Source organism: Diabrotica undecimpunctata, chromosome 5 (genome assembly GCF_040954645.1).
Source record: "Diabrotica undecimpunctata isolate CICGRU chromosome 5, icDiaUnde3, whole genome shotgun sequence".
Classification (NCBI taxonomy): domain Eukaryota; kingdom Metazoa; phylum Arthropoda; class Insecta; order Coleoptera; family Chrysomelidae; genus Diabrotica; species Diabrotica undecimpunctata.
The window spans coordinates 137609175-137627225 of record NC_092807.1 but is presented as its reverse complement, the minus strand read 5'-3'; the positions used below and the strand labels follow the sequence as shown (position 1 = coordinate 137627225).

Below are 18051 nucleotides of genomic sequence, written 5' to 3'. Positions count from 1 at the left end.
AGTGCTATTTGGTTATCCCTTATTCACACCTGTCCTATTGCTCTAGATATCTATATGACGTTCCCTATTAGCTATCTAATGTGCCGTGTCGGAGATAAAAAATTCCCCATACAGTCTGTCCTGCGTGGAGACTTACAATGTAGAGTTCTCATATTGGTGGTTGTATTGTAAACATTTTCGTTCATTTTAAAGATAAATATCGGATCTATTCAATAATTTACTAGCAAATCGACATAAAATATTTTAAAAACATTTTTTCTTAAGCTCAATTTCCAATGGCTAAATATTTATAACCATTTAAAAGAACTTAATAAAATGGTAAATTAAACCTAATATTTGTCAATTTGTCTTTAACACTAAAAGAGTTAGAAGTATTTTATTTGCAATTAACACGTTTTTCTTTAATTCCGAATTTTCCAGCCCAGCTAGCAGCATAATAACATTTAATTACATAATTCTCGAGCTTTTCTGAGCCTCCTTTTAGCCGCCTAAAAAATATCCGCGATAATCCATTTCGACAGAAACTGTATGTGCAAGATAAAATAAATTTGAGAAGATTACTCACTTGCCCTGCGTCTTGTGTAAGTCGAAATCCGAAAAACTGAGTTCGACAATCTCATCAGTACTTCCGATGAAGGTGTAAAGCAAGCAATCGATATTGGGTGAATACGGCTTCGGAAAGTCGGGACTCTTGAAGAAACCTTTTTCTTTGCCGTACATTTTTGAAAAGATAATGCATTCACAACCTGTAACAAAATAAATAGAAAACATTAAGAACAAACAATATTTATTTGGTTTTTCTGCAAAATAAATAGTTATTTATTGTACAAGACGATAAAATTGTACTTTATCTTCGAGAGCGTTTTTTAGCGTCGAAACGTCAGTCGAGACGCTAATTAGGCTCGAGAAGATAATGCGATTTTATCGTCGTGTGCAATACAACATTTTTTTCTATAGCAAGACTTCAAGTTCAGGTGGAAAATAGAATTTCAAAGAAAATTGTAATTTTTAGCACAAAAATCGCAATTGTGTTGCTCTGTTGCTAGGGATATGAATTACTCTGTCAACAAATGTCAAACAAATGTTACGGTTTTTGCGGAGAATATTGTTGCGTTTTGTGTACAAAGTGAATAAATACGAAATGGACTGAAAAGAATTGACACAAGAAAAGGAAAACCTGCCATCAGATGTAGAAAATGCAGCGTTGGAAGCAAAAAGTTTATTGTTGCCACAAAAATCTAGGATGATGTATGAGAAAGAATACCAGTCTTTTAAAAAGTGGAAAAGCATGAAGAATATCAATGGCGTGAGTGAAAAATACTTCTGGCGTATTTTTCTGAAAAGTCGAAGAAAGCGATGCCATCGTCATTATGGTCGTATTATTCGATGCTGAAGCGTACGTTGTTGGTGAATAAAAATTGTGACATTTCTAAATTCAGCAAGTTAACCACCTTACTAAAAAACCTGAGTGGAGGATACAAAGCTAAAAAGTCGAAAATCCTGGAGTCAGATGACATTACTATTTCTGACAGAAGCTCCTGATGACGTCTATTTGTTGATGAAGGTTGTTGCTATTTTTGGTGTGCATGGAGCGACTAGGTCCGATGAATTGTACAAGTTAGAAGTGTTTAACGTGGACGACAGAAAATCAGTGATAATCGTTTTATTATCTGATACAAAAACCAAGCAGGAAAGGTCGTTTTGTATTACTGACAAGAAAAGTGGACTGAGTTTCTTGGAAATTGTGAGAAAGTATATTGCCTTGCGCCCCAAAAACGTACCTCACAGTAAGTTTTTTGTAAATTACCGACAGAAAAAGTGCACTATTCAATCGGTGGGGATTAACACTATATATAATATCCCCAAGAAGATTGCAGATTTTTTGAAACTTGTAAATTCAGAAGTGTACACGGGGCATCGTTCCCGTCGTTCTTCAGCTACTATGTTCGCAAATTCTGGAGCTGATCTAGTAAAAGTTAAACGTTTAGGTGGATGGAAATCGTCATCTGTTGCAGAATCTTACATTGAAGAGTCAATAAGCAATAATATTGCTCTATCCAAGTGTATACTTGGCGAACCAGAAAATCACTCCAGTACCTCGAATCAAGTGTTTAAGCAAACGAGTACAAGTTGTGATGCTCCAAAAATAGATATTTCTAATACTGTTAATTATAAAATTTCAGTTGTTTTTAATCCTTAATGTGTTTGAATTTGTAAATTTTATTGAATAAAAAAAGTTATAACATTTTATCTACTCTTGCTGTTAAAGTGTCACTTTATCTACCCTTGCGGTTAAAGTGATACTTTATCTACTCAAAACAGTTGTTATAGCAACACTTTAACATTAGCTATGGAAAAAAATATATTATTATTATTATATTTAACCCTTTATAAAACATAGGATGTAGGGGGAATTAATTTGTTTGTTCATATACTGTTGGTATCTAAAGGAGGTAGATAAAATATATTTTTCTAGAAATAAAAAATAATTTAAAAAAGTAATAAAAAAAATTTTGTGAAGACCACAGGTAGGTCTACGTTGTTTTAAAAAAATGTTTTTAGCTGAGAAATTAATTACGCTTGTACAGTTTGTGAAACAATTTATTAAATAAAAAAATACAAAAATGCATATATGGGTAACAAAACTAATTTAGGTATCAACTACACCAGTGGAAAATGATTGATGAATGAAAAAACACATTTTTTTGGGCATAAAGATACTTGACAATAACTACATATAATGTTATTTCGTTTTTTTTCTTTTTTGTTAAGCAAAATCTGCATCTTGTATAAATTTTTTGAACATCTGGTGAATGTAGTCCTACATTTCCCGTTTTTTTTTTGTTTTAAATATGACAGGTCGAGATGCCTTTACTGCAAAGTCACCTATGAGATGAAAAAGACAGCAAAGATTCGAAACTATCTTACCGATTTCACTTATGAGAGTTCTTCCAAGTCGAAGCCTAAAATCGTCGTGGGAAGTATTTTTTTGATCACGAATTCTTGTGTACATAATATATGCATCAAAGAAGAACTATCACATCCATGATTTTACAGACTTTCTACTTATGGGATATGATATCCTAAAGTGGTCAAAGTAATTAATACCTTCCATGTTTAGTGTATAATCTGCAATTACTTTTGGTTACTTCATGTTGTTGATTGGCAGTTGTAATAACCGTTACTTCTTTAGTATCCAACTACTTTATTGCTGTTATAGGACCACTGCTCAAACAGTAGAACTCATTCTTTCGAAGTTTTTCACTTTTGTTTTGCTTTTTCCTCATAAAATCAGGTAAGCCTTTGCGATTAGATCTGACTGTACCTATACCATAAAATAACCAAAGATTTGTGTAGTATCTCTTGACATAATTCAGTTTCAACCTTGTATTCCAAGCCATCATTTTCAATGCATTCAGTTTTTCCAGTGTAGATATTAAACTGGTACAGATACCCAGTAATATCATCAAACTTTGCCCAAATTTTATAACCACGCTTAGTTGGCTTCTTCGGCATATACTGTCTGATAGAACTACGTCCTTTAAATTTTACCATACATTCACCAATAGAAAATCGACTTCCAGGATTGGCTTGTTCTTTGAAAATTTCATTTAGTCTATTAATGGGTCCTGTCATTTAGATTGATATTTTCTATTAATTTTTTGAACCTTATTGCAAAAGCTTTAGAGATAACAGGATTATTATAAAAAGGATCACTTGACCAATATAAATCTTTGTCTAGCAAAGGGTGCTTCTTCTTCTTCTTATTAGAGTGCCATATCCCTACGGAACTTCGACGACTACCATGCTTATAATATTTTTATACTGATCTCGGTCTTGCGCTACATGTAGCAATTGATCCGCTGTCAGACCTGTCCACTGCCGCAAATTCTTCAACCAAGAGAGTTTCTTCCGTCCTACCCATTTCTTTCCTTCGATTTTACCGTTGAGAATTAGCCGAAGGAACTCATATCTTAGTCCTCTGATTATATGTTCAAGATATTCTAGTTTACGCCTCTTAATAATATTTAATAGAGTTCGTTGATGTCCCATTCTTCGAAGAACTTCTTCGTTTCTAGTTCTGCTAGTCCATGGAATTTTTAGTATCCTTCGATACAACCACATCTCAAACGACTCGATTTTATTCATGATATCGGCGTTTAAAGTCCAAGTTTCACATCCATACAAAAGTACAGACCACACGTAACATCTTGTAAACTTTTCACGAATTTAATGAGTTATTGGATAATAGAGGCTTGAATTTTTGAAATGAGTTTCTTGCCTGTTCAATTCTACATCGAATTTCGAAGGATGGATCTAGATTTTGGGTAATCCAACATCCAAGGTATTTAAATCTCTAAACTCTCTGCAGCGGTTGTTGGTTTAATATCAGTTGGGTTGCGCCGATATCCACTTTACTAGTCACCATGTATTTAGTTTTATCGATATTTATCGACAGTCCCCAATTTGTGCATTCCATGTCAACTCTATTGATTAGCTCCTGCAGATCGTCGATGTTTTCAGCTAGAATCACACTATCGTCCTCGTAACCACTAAACTCTGTCCTACCAAGACACTTTGATTTTCTTGTAGGTCATTCTCATATGTTCTTTCAGTTGTGGAATTTACATCAAGAGGTGTAGAAGGAACAGCTTCATCAGCTTCACCAAGCAATTGCACAATTCTGCTATCAATAATATCTCCATCGGACTTACCGCCAACAGAAGTAGATGGGGATGGTATAAAAATGTAATAATCATCATCAGTGTCGAGATCAACATCAGACCAATCTTCTTCTAAGGCAGCAAGGAGTTCACGTTCTGATAATCCCCTTCTTGAATTCATAATCCTAAAATATAACAGAAATTTTAATGTTTCTGGTGCATGACTTTTGCGTTTTTTTTATGGAATTGGATAAGGGGAATAATTTTCCCACCAACTTCAAAGACAAAAATAACTATCTTTTCATAAATTTGTATAACAAATTACAATGTATTTAGCTTGTCCAAACAATATTTATTTAGAATTTTTGAGCCGATTCACCAAATAATTTGCGAAATTGTAATAAAAATCAACTTATAGTGCAAGAAATAACCGACTAATAATTAAAATAGAAAATGGAGTCCGTGCTTCATCATTTACAACCAAAGGATTGAGACAAGTGTGTTGTCTTTCTCCTACTCTTTTCACAGTAGTAGATATATGTACACTAAGTAAGAAAAAAATTTCCACTAGGTAAAAGTTTAATAGCGAGCGTCAAAAATATATTTCTGAAATCACCTGTAAGAATACAATGTTACAGATATATGCTTCCTGCTGTTCCACTGTCACCGCAACCCATTTTAACACGTTGGGGAACATGGTTGGAAGCAACTAATTTCTATGCTGATCATTTTGTTGATTTAAAAAAAATAATTAATCTTTTAACGAATGATAGTTGCTAATCTTTATTGGAAGCTAAGCAAGCCTTCCAAAATAACATCCTGTCAACAGCAACTGTCATTCATAAAATCAAATTATAGTTTTGTCCAGAAAACCATAACTCAATTAGAATCATCCAAATTATCATTGTTAGAGAGTACAGTTTTAATAAAAAAATTTGTGTCATTGTGTCAAAACGTTAAAAGTACTATTGAAAAGAAAATTTTTCAAAAATTTTAAGTAACCATGGAAAAAAATAGTGGTTACCAGGTTCTTTCTGAACTGGTTCAAGTACTAGCTGGGACATGTTCTGAACCACTTAATTTAGAACCATCTATTATAGTAAATTTGAAAAATGCCCCAGTTACAGCAGTTGATGTCGAAAGAAGTTTTTCTATTTACAAATATATGTATTCAGATAGAAGCCATAAGTTTTTATTAAACAATTTTGAACATTATTTGATAATCTATTGTTACCACAATGCAAAATAATATTTATATGTTAAAATAATTGTATATGTTATGTATTTATAATATTGTAAGTATTTTTGTAAATAAAAAAACTATTGTAAATATTTTTTATTACATGCATATTTTCTAGATAAATATGCATATTTCGCATAAAATACTGTATATTTTTTTTTATAAAATACTGCATAGTTATGCGCATATTTCATACTTTTTTATTTACATATTTGCCTAAGTCTAGCAATTGCAAAACTAAAAATAGAAATCCACATAGACATCAAAAGTTAAGTACCAATAAAGAAATATTACTTTTTATCTTGTAGACAAAAAATCGTTTATTAGTTTTGTTAAATTTTTTATAGCTATTCTCATCAGCATTACCGTCCGAGTTGGTACAATATTCGACAAAACAACAGTAAAGATTATATATTCTTTTGATGTGTGAATTTGCTGCCATTCTTGAATTACTTTTTCTAAAATACGATTTCTAAATTAGACTATAAAACTATAACTACGTAAACACGACCTGTCCTGTGAACAAAATAATGTTCTCATATAAATATTTTACCAGAAATATTCGATTTCTAAAAATTAAAACGTATTTCCAAAATAATGTCCATTTTGTTTCCAATGTGCTACTCCTTTATATCAAACCATCTAGTCTTTCTTTCTAGTTTTTCATTAAAATAGAGCAATTTTAATCGAAAAGAGTTCTCGTACATTAGAAACGATATATACTGTAACTTTTTTTCGTTGAGTTGTAATCAATAATAACTGCAGATTTCCCGTTTTTCTTTGTTTCTACGAATAAACTGAAACTATGTTTAAAAAATGTTTTCTTTAAGATGAAGCTGAGTCTTTTGTATCAAATTTTATAAAATTAAAAAGAAGTTTCTATTACGTGGATTATATTTTTACTTAAAGGAAAATATGATATTTTCGTTATATATCAGGTTAAGTTTTAGTAAATAAAGTTTAAACTAAAGAATTAAACTGTAATGTAAAGGCTAAAATGAAGTCTAAAATATACAGGCGCGAATAGAATTAAAAAAAATATATCCTACATTTTATAGAAATATTTCGTGGCTCTCTACACATGTGATTTGAAGTCTGGGTATCTAGCGACGTTTTTGAGTGCATACGTTGGATATTTAGACATTCTCGAATAAAACGGGTAAAACGAATATTACGGGTGAACCCCGGCAAACCTGAGCAACCTTACCGGAGATTGGGTAACCAACCCCAATGGAAAGTAGGGTCAGGGCTGACGAGGAAGGGAGAAATGGTCCTCCGAAAAGGGGGTTGGGCGATAGGCCAGTAACCTATTCTTGTAAAAAAGTACTACTACGAAACCTTCAGATAGGCCTCGGAATGGACGGATATCAAGACGACGACTCTGGCAACGGAATATGGAATTTACGCTGGGAACATGGAATGTCAGAACGCTAAATAGACCAGGAGCACAGAGGATCCTTCTACACGAACTGAAAAGATATAAAATAGGAATCACTGCAGTACAAGAGACTAAATGGTTGGGAAAAGGTATCCGGGACACTAAAACACACACTATACTGTATAGCGGTAAAGATGAAGGAAATAAAGAATTTGGAGTAGCCTTTATCGTAGATAATAAAATGAAGCACCTGATAACAGACTTTCAAGCCATCAATGAAAGAATCTGCAAGCTTAGGATAAAAACGCATTTCTTTAACATAACCCTTATAAATGTACACTGTCCCACAAATGAACAGGAAGAAGACACTAGGGTAGCCTTTTATCAAGATTTAGAACGAATCTATGACTCAATACCAAGAAACGACATGAAAATGGTGATAGGCGACACAAACGCCAAGATCGGAAAAGAAGAAGAATACACAGGGGTAATAGGGAAACATAGTTTGCATAGAGACACAAATGAGAATGGTCAGTTTCTAATAGATTTTGCAGCTGGAAAGAATATGATTATCAGTTCGACATGCTTCCCACATCGGGACATACATAAGGGCACCTGGATATCACCTGACGGAAATACGATCAATCAAATAGACCATATACTGGCTGAAAAAAGAATGGCGACGAGTATATTGGATGTAAAAAGCAGACGTGGTGCAAGCTGTGACTCAGACCATCTGCTAGTACAGGCACGGTTTAGATGCAAAATCAGTCTACAGGTAAAGGAAAAATATACAAAACAAGAAAAACTAAACTTAGACAACCTAAAAGTCTCTGAGGTACAAGAAAGATTTGAGAGAACAGTGGATGAAAAATTACTAGAAGAAAACAGAGCAGACTCCACAATAGAAAACCAATGGAACGCAATAAGCAGTATCATACTCAACACAGCGAAAGAAGTCTTAGGAACAAAGACACAACGGAGAGAAGAAACATGGTTCGATGAAGAATGCAAACAAGCTATACAGGAAAGAAATGAAGCGCATAAGAATTACAAACTCAGACGTACTAGAGAGAGAAAAACAGAACATGAGAACAAAAGACGAAGAGCAGATAAACTGTGCAGGCAGAAAAAGAGAAAGTATGAAAACCAACGGATACTAAACATAGAGAGAGAGTTTAAGGAAAACGAAACACGTAGCGCATACCAATTTATCAAACATCTAAGACAAGGATACAAACCGAGGACTAGCCTCTGCAAAAATAAGAAAGATGAAATCATTAGCGATATGGACGAAATTAAGAGAACCTGTATGACATATTTTAAGGAATTACTAAACAAAGGGACACAACTACCATTACAACAACAGTGGCAGCAGCAGGCACGACAGGAGGTACAACAACAAGAACTGCGGTAAATAGAGATGGTTGGAGAAGCCTGTTGAAGGAGGCCAAGGCCCGATTTGGGCTGTAGCGCCATTGGATGGATGGACTCGAATAAAACAGAATTTATTAAAGAATATAAAATACCTTCCTCCTCCTCATTTCCTGAGCCCTTGTCAGGGCGTGTTGACACTCTAAATATTGTAAGCTTGCTGTCTTCATTGACTGCGATCCTGTCCCATATGGACAGCTTCATGTAGGGATTTTCCCATCAGAGTCTTCATTTGATCTACACCTCGTATTGGAGATCTTCCTCTTGGTCTTCGACTTTCTACCTTTCCTTCTACTATTGCATGTAATACTATATGTCTTATCACTGTCTTATATATTCGTATCTTAGACCTTTTAGAGTTGGCTTAATTCTTAATTTAGAGTAAAGATACAACAATTTTCAACCATAATTCTCCTTTAGATTTCTTCTTTTATTGGTCTCTTGGTAAATGTGGCTCCTGATGGTGGTTAAATAAAATTCAAGCTAAAATAAAGAAGAAAAGAAAGCTGTATACAGACCCATTGTCACGAGCATAGGTAGTTAAAGTTGTTATATTGGTGAGTGCTTTGAAACAAAGATCGTTAAGAAACTTCAATAAAAAACATATTTGTCTTAATGCTGTATTTTTTTTATTGTGTCCACTATGTTTTTCCTTAAGAGTGTATCAACAAAGCTTTTTGTGTCAAATAATGAATTGTGCTATTGGATCACGTTTAATATAGTCTGGCAAATATTAAATAAAATTAGTAATTCGAAATCACGCTCCGTAAGTTATGAAATGTAGCCGAAATCACGTGTCTATCATAAATTTTAGAAAATTTTGAATTCGATTGTTGGCGGTGTAAAAAGAAAGGCGGTGCAGTAAGAAAATATGTTTCCTTGCTGGTCACTTTACATTGTAATAATAAAATATTATATTTCTGTTTTTAATAAAAAAAATATTACGTTAGACCTAGTTTATAAAATAAGTTTTTATTCTCATCAATATTCTGTCGACTGAGCGGATGAGCGGAAGTAGACTATATACTTAAAGATGTAAATTACTCAAATTAGTATATTCTTTTTATTTCAGAAGGATATTCAATTATTTAGTCGGTCAATAGAAAGGGTACTAGCAACCGCAGATGCTTCTTTGTTCTATCATCATCATCATCCAGCCTCAAGAGTCCACTGCTGAACATAGGCCTCTTCCTCATGTTTCCAACCCCGTCTATCTTGCGCCGCTCTCATCCAGTTTTTATTGAGTCTTCTTAAATCGTCAGTCCACCTTGTAGGTGGTCGACCGACGCTTCTCTTGTCTTCCCTTGGCCTCCATTCCAATAATTTCTTTGTCCATCGCCCATCTGTCATTCTGGCTATGTGTCCTGCCCATCTCCATTTTAGTCTGGCTATCTTCTCGATGATGTCAGTCACTCCGGTTCTTCTGTTGTTTGTCACTGTCTTTGTTCTATATGTACAAGGTAACTTCTAAAAACATGCCAAAACGTGTTTATTTGGAAGAAGTTATACATCGAGTCATTCATTACATAATTCATATTGTTACAAATACAATACTTTATGCAATTTATTCTACCTATTGCGTTTACGACAGTAAACAGAAAAAAACTGAATTATCAAGATTAGAAGTTTATTTCTGAGAAAAATTTAATTCTGTTGAGTGTCAAATTAACGAGAACTCTATTTAATAACGGATTTAATCAATGTCGATACATTATATCGAAATGTGTTTACACATTAAAATAGGGACATTATAGATGAATTAACAGCTGAATTAGCAGATTTCTGCAACTACACAACGAAGCAAATACTTTGTATAATTTTAACTTCGCTTAAAAAGATATACACAAAAGCATCTGGAAATCACCAGACGGACTTACAATAAATATTATAGATTATGCTGTTGTAGGCTCAAGACACCAATCGAATATAATAAACGTCCGTACCAGAAGAGAAGCAAAGTGGGGTAAGGGCCGAAATTTTAAACATTTAAAAAAGAAAATCGGTTCTAAACATGAACTGTGTAGAAGGACTCAAAAAGACAAACAAAAATAAAGAATGTGAACAAAATTTAAAAATCAACTTAAAAAACGGACTAAACATGAACACATAAACAAAAAGTGGGAATAATGCAGAAACCTCATGAAATCAGCAGCCGAAGAATTATTATGCATAGAAGATAATCAAGGAAGAACAAGAACAAATGACTGTTTTGACAAAGAATGTTATAACATTTATGTAACAGAAAGAAAAAACAAAGCATATTTACTGATGCAACAGGGGCACAGAATCCGACAAGCAGAGAAGAAATATAAATAACTACGTAAGAAAGAAAAGAAATTCCTTGGCAGAAAGAAAAGAGAAAATATAAATAAAGTACTTCAAGAACTACAAGATCCAAGTAAGCCAATAGAGACTAGAAAATGTTATAAGAAACTGAACAAAAGCAAGAAACAGTTTAAAATAAAGAGATAAGGAGGCTAATATATTGATATAACAGCAAGACAAACTAGGAATATAGAATTCCTGAATGGTACCGAAAATTTAGGTTATATTGATATATTAGATCCTCGTTTATAATACTCCAACTTTTTTTTATAAAAATATTGCTTTTAATTATGTGTTCTTACACATAATTAAAATTATTTCATCATTTTCTTGCTGGAGTATATAGTTCATAGTTAAATATTATATTTTAATTTTACTACTAAAAATTAATTCAAAATGTTTAAGTATGTCAACCATAAATTAAAATAATTTTAAATATTATAATGACTAACTGCAGCTAAGAGACTTAAAGATGAGAGTTTTGGCCCGACAAAAGTTATTACACGAAGGAATTCAAAATAGTAAGTAAAATATGCAAAGGGCAGGCAGCGTACTCTCTGTGAAATTACGGTTTACTGAAAATGTAAAAGTCAACTTGCCAGCCGCTCGAAAACGCTGAGGGTTATTGTACAAAGTATATTCACCATTTTATTTTCTATTTTTAAAGTGCAGGTATTTCAGTTTTATAATAAATATTTCGTAAGTTGCGGTATATAAGAGACAAGATTACAAATTCCCAATCCTTAAATAGAATAAACCCAAAGACGATCCAAATACCTATCGCCAAATAGGTACCTTCTATGGTCTTAAATGGTATCACGAAAACAGTAATTTAATAAACATCAGACAAAGTGGATTTAGAACGAGTTATGATGGTGGGTCCTTTCCACTTTAGCATAACTAATTTTCTGTGTTATACTTTCAAAACTACAGATAGATACTTTTGTATTTTATTCAAACAAGCTTAGCAATTACAGGTTTACCTAAATTTAAATATTTTCTGTACAATCCATAACTTTTTTTTGTATTCATACTTTTTTTAATGCCATATTTTTTAACATAAGAAAGTTTTTGGCAAAACATGTAGACATCTAATATTAAAAACATTTCAAGAAAGGAATGTTCAAGGGCATATGCTGTCCTTTAAAAAAATTCTAACAACACGAAGTTTTCGAGTTATAGAACCAATGAATTTACATCTTTGAGAAGAGTAGTTCAAAATGGCACTGCACAAGGATCTATTCTACTCAATGTGAGATTAAACATGGAAAGACTAATAAATGCCTCCAAAGTACCTGAGATGTTCAACATATGCTTGTGCATATCTTTTAAATAGTTTAATAATTTTCATTTTCTTATTATTAATACAGAGATAAATGAGAATGTAGATACAGTATAGTAAGTAACTTAAGTTGGAAGAATATTACGTACTCGTATAGGTTGACTGCCAGCCTCAAGAGTACCACATGTGGTACTCAGTCCAGAAGATAAGTTTAAATATTGAGCGCCATATATGGTACTCAGTATAACTTACAAAACTGCATGCCGAGTACCTAAGCAGTCACTCAGCTTGTACATTTTATATGGAGAAATTAAAGTTTTGGCCTCAGACCGTTTAATTATTTTAGCCCGTAGCTAGATGTTATTATACTTTATATATATATATATATATATATATATATATATATATATATATATATATATATATATATATATATATATATATATATATATATATATTTACGGATTCCACAGTATTCACTGCCTTCCTTCGCTCAACCATTTCCATCTCTCTCTGTTGTTCCAATTTCCATAGTTTAGGCCTCTCTTACTCATGGCGTCGTCTACTTCATTCCTACAGGATTTTCGGGGTCGTTCACTTTTTCTCCTTCCTATGGGGCTCCATTCGGTTATTTTCTTTATCCATCTGCTGTCGCTAGTTCTTCTTACATGTCCATACCACTTTAGTCTTTTTTGTTCTATATATATGTTAGTATGCCTGTTTCTATTGATGTTCTTTCCTTTATTTCGTCATTACTTTTCCTATCCATTCTTGTTACTCTGCAGCATCTTCGCAGGCATTCCATCTCTGTTGCTACTATCTTACTGCCGTTTTTCTTGTTTATGATCCAATTTTCAGCCCCATATGTCATAATACTTCGCAATAATGTTTTATAAATCTGCGTTTTTGTCTTCATATTTAGGTGTCTATCCCACCCTACTGAATTAAGTTGTCGGATTGCTGTTCTTGTTTGTCCTAATCTTTGTATAATTTCTTCCTCTGTTGTTGCCTTTTTCGTGATTATAAACCCCAGGTATTTGAATTTATCCTTTCCTTTGATTGTTACATTGTCATCAATCTGTAGATCTTCTATGTCTTCTTCACTTGTAGATAGGTACTCTGTTTTCGCTAGGTTAATATCTAGACCAGCCTTGATATATTCTTCTTGTAGTTTCTTCATCATGTAGCTGAGGTCGTCTTGGTCTTGTGCAATCACTACTTGATCGTCTGTAAAGCTTAACGTATATAGGTATTCGTTCCGTACCGGTACTCCCATGCCTTCACGTTTTCTTTTCCATGTAGTCAAGACTTTCTCTAAGTATATTTTGAATAGGGTTGTAGATGTAGAACAACCCTTCAGGGGCCCTTTTGTTGTGGTGAAGTCTCCTATGATTCTTGTTCCCATTTTAATGGACACTTTATTTTCTTTATACATAGCTTTTGTAGCTTCTATGAGTTCCGTCTGTATTTCTTATTTATACATTGCCTTCCATAGTTCTGACCTTGGTACAGAGTCATACGCCTTTCTCAGGTCCACAAATGCCAAGTGTATATCTCTATTTTTTGCTTTTTTCTTTTCCAACAGTTGTTTCAGTGTGTATATGTGGTCTATGCATGATCTTCCTGCCGTGAAGCCTGCCTAATCCGCACCGATTTTGCCTTTTATCGCTTGCTCTCTCTTTTTCATCTACTTTTTTTTATAAAAGTTGTTTATCAAAGTGTAATAAAAACGCTTTTTCAGCTTAAATATTTATTTAACAAGTAACGTAACTCTAAAAGATGGTACAAAAAAATAGCCGAAAACTTAACATAAATGCTAATAAAGAAAAATTACTGTAGTTTGGCAGCATGGACCTTAAAAAAGCAGTCGGAACACAAACATTTCGCGCGAGCAAAAAACTCTGTCCACACACGTGGAGTCTCCTTTTGTACTGTTTGCTTCCATGCTTGGTAACAATATCCCTATAGCATTGGCTGCAGCAGTTTCTTTTTAGACATTCTAATAAATTGTGTAAATTATTAGCAGGCATTACACAATCGCGTTTAGTAAGCATATCTTTGATAATTTCCTTTCTAAATTGTGTTATTTTTATTGATTTATTTCGGCATTTACAACGGCAACATTTAGTAAAATATCAAAGGCAACTTTTCGGTACTATTTTAATGACCTCCTTGAAAATTAATTATACCATAAGTTTTAAAATAATTTTAAGATAAGATGTTATTATTAACCCTCCAGCAGGCTCGCCTTTGGTCCTATATATATATATATATATATATATATATATATATATATATATATATATATATATATATATATATATATATATATATAATCCTAAACCCATTTACCCTAAGGTGTCGGGTGTAATATCTTTAGTTAGTTGCATGTACAATTTTTCTCCATTGCTTCTTATTCTTTGCTTGGTTTCTTGCTTGTTCTTTGCTGATTCCTCGTGTCTCTAGGATTGAGGTTACATTATCATCCCATGTCTTCATTGGCCTGTCCCTTGGTCTCTCGGTTAGTCTTCTGGCTTTTAATGCTTTTTTAACTGGTGTTTCTTGATTCATTCTAACCATGTGTCCATACCATCTCAGTTGGGCCTCTTCAATTTTCTTGATAATTGATTGGACCTTAAGATGTTCTATGACTGCCTCATTTTTAATTTTGTCTAACCTGGTTTTACCCATTAATCTTCTAAAAAAACTTCTTCTTTCTTCTTTTTTCGAGAAAAACGTACTTTTAATTGCGTGGTACATCCGAGCAGCACTTTATATTCTGGAACTTATTTCAGTTTCTTTAGTTCCTCTGTTCTCTATTTGTACTCCCAAGTATTTGTAAGTATCGACTTGTTCAAGTGTATTTCCGTTAAGTGTTATCTTCGTTTATTTTCTATTTTTTCCACATGCCATTACTTTCATTTTCTCATTATTGATCCTCAAATTTCGTTTAATTAGTGCAGCGTTCCATACTTGTAAATTTCGATTGAGTGCTTCTTCATTTATCCCAAATATCACTAGATCGTCTGCGTATGCACACTCTGAGATCCACACTGCATCTAGATTTCTATGTCCGGCATATACTTTCAATGTTTTTGCTATAGTTTCTTTAATTATGTCATCCAAGACAATGTTAAACAGTATGGAGCCTAGGACTTCTCCTTGACGTAGACCCTCATTTACTATGAACTCTTCGGATTCCATATTATCGGTTCTGATTCTGTTCCTTGTATGTCTATATATACTCATAATGGCTTGCCTAAGTTTAATTTTCACACCTTTCTTTTTTAAACAATGTCAATCACCTTCCTTGGAGTACTATCAAATGGCTTTTCTAAGTATATATAGGTTGGTATAACTCAGTGCTTGAGTTCCGTCCGTTTTGTATTAGTTTCTTGATAGTAAAAATGTGATCTTGGATACTTCTGCCTTTTCTAAATCCACTCTGTGAATATTCCATTTTAGAATCAACTTCTTGTAAAAGACGTTTTTCTATTATTCTCTCATATACTTTAGCTGGAAGCTCAGTAGTGTTATTCCTCTGTAGTTACTACATTCGAGTCTGTCTCCCTTTTTAAAAATGGGAAGAATAACTCCCATTTCCCAATCTTTTGGTATTTGGCTCTCACTCCATGCCATATTACATACTTTTGTTAGCAGTTCAATGCCCTTGTCTTCTTGCTCTACCTCTTCTGGTTCTTCTGTGATAATGTCTACATCGTCTTGGATGTTCAGTAGATCCTCGAAATATTGCTTCCATCTATCTAGGATGTGGTCATTGTCATGCAGTAAGTGTCCTTCTTTATCCCTTATTTGCTTTGGTGCTTGTGGAGCCTTTTTGATTCGTAAATTCTCCAGAGTTTTAAAAAATAACTTTTCGTTAGAGTGGTAGTCTTCTTCCATCTTGTTTCCGAATTCTTCCCAAATTTTCCGTTTCGCTGCTAGTATCATATCTTTGACGTTGATTCTTTGCAGTTTATATATTTGGTAGTTGTCTGCAGTTCCGTTCCTTAAATAAATTTTCCAAGCTATCTTCTTGGACTTCACTTCTGCATTTATTTCATTGTTCCATCAGTTTGTACACTTTTTGCTTCTGTTATTTCTTGTTATTCCGCATGCTTGTTTACCACCGTTTAGGAGTCCTTCTTTAAGTATTTGCCAATTTGGGTCTGTCACAGTCATGTTCAGCGTGTTAGGTAGTTTTTAACGTAGTTTTCAAACTTGTTTGCTGTCTCCTTGTCCGCTAGATTATGTGACCTGATTACTTCTATAGTGGGTGTATCATGAGCTATACTTGTTTCCTTGGTCTCTTTCGTGATTGATTCTTGTCGCACTCTCAAGCTGGTTCTGGCTCTAACTAGATAGTGGTCACTATGTATTTGGGCCCCTCGTTTTACTCTTACGTCTTTAATGCATTAACTAGATGATCTATTTACTAACACATAGTCTATGATGGATCTTTCGCCTGTACTTTTGACTTCTCTTATATATTTATGTATATCTTTGTGTTTAAAAAATGTGTTCATTATTATTAAATTATTTTCTCTGCATATGCCAATATTTGGTCCTATATGCCGCTCTTAAATGACTATATTAGGCTATTGACGATGCACATAGTCATATATGATTTATTTAGTTGTCAGTGAGACGCTGAAGTAGTGGTATTTCGGGCTGCAGTGCGCCCGAAAATATTAGTAAAATTAGTTTTGAATTTGTATTACTTTTTATTTAGTCAAAATGTTTTTTTGTGATAAAAGGTAATCTAAGAACTTTTATACACGGTTCGTATCTCTAAAAAAGAAAGTATTTGTGACAAAAAATACGCTGATAGCATACATCAGGAGTATTTCATACTTAAATAGTAGTACAATACATTTTGCTGAAACTTTCCAAGTTCTTACTGCAGAATTCAAGTTTACAAAGTAATACTAATTCCGTGTACAATTTTTACGAACACATTTTTCCCTTGCACTGCAAGTCATATTTTATATGACGGGAAATAAGATCGAGTTCTATCTATTTTAAGATTCTACTGGTGGCGATTTTCGAAGAATCACGTCTCTATAATTTTCTGAACGTCTTGTTACAATGTTCAGCAACAACTTCGCATGGGAAAAGTCGTAGATATGCTGTGTATCGCAAAGTTTTATTTATTTTAAATTTGCTTTTTAAAAACACCCGGTTTTTGGTAAAACCTTTAATACAAAAAATATATATTATTGTTAAAAAATATGGATTAAAATTGGTTTTATTCTATGGTTGTTTATTTTGACAAAGACAATAAGAGTTTTGGTAAATAAAGTATTATTAATTTGACAATATGAGTCGTCATACGAGTGCATTAATATTATAAATAAAAAAGACAATTTAAGTTTATGTTACACACAGCATTTCTTCTATAGTTCTATGCAAATATTGTAAATCAAAATATGTATTTCTAATATTTTAATTAAAAATCTTAAAAGACTTAAGTTTTTTGAGACTTTAAGACTTAAGTCAGAGAGTTGACACCTAAAAATCATACGAAGAAGCTCAATTTTGCCGAGAATATTAATTTTAGGATCCCAAAAAAGATACAAAAAAGTTTACCACTTCCCCTTAAACCCCCTCGTAGGGGGGTAAAAATGCAAAAAAATCGATTTACCAAGAATCTGATAGCCGTAGAAAAAATGTTTCAAATAAAAAAATGTAGCTGAGAAAATTTTAAACAAAAATGGTTATTAGCACT

At 33.1% G+C, this 18051-nt stretch overlaps 1 protein-coding gene across 3 annotated transcripts in view; it reads right to left on the bottom strand.

Moving 5' to 3' along the window:
• Positions 1-18051, bottom strand: part of Sol1 — a 941015-nt gene that overhangs the window by 213310 nt on the left and 709654 nt on the right. For all 3 annotated transcript variants that reach the window (XM_072532789.1, XM_072532790.1, XM_072532791.1), the window contains one exon: positions 566-746. In XM_072532789.1, coding sequence (XP_072388890.1) covers positions 566-746 — 181 coding nt within the window. The remainder of the gene's footprint in view (positions 1-565; positions 747-18051) is intronic.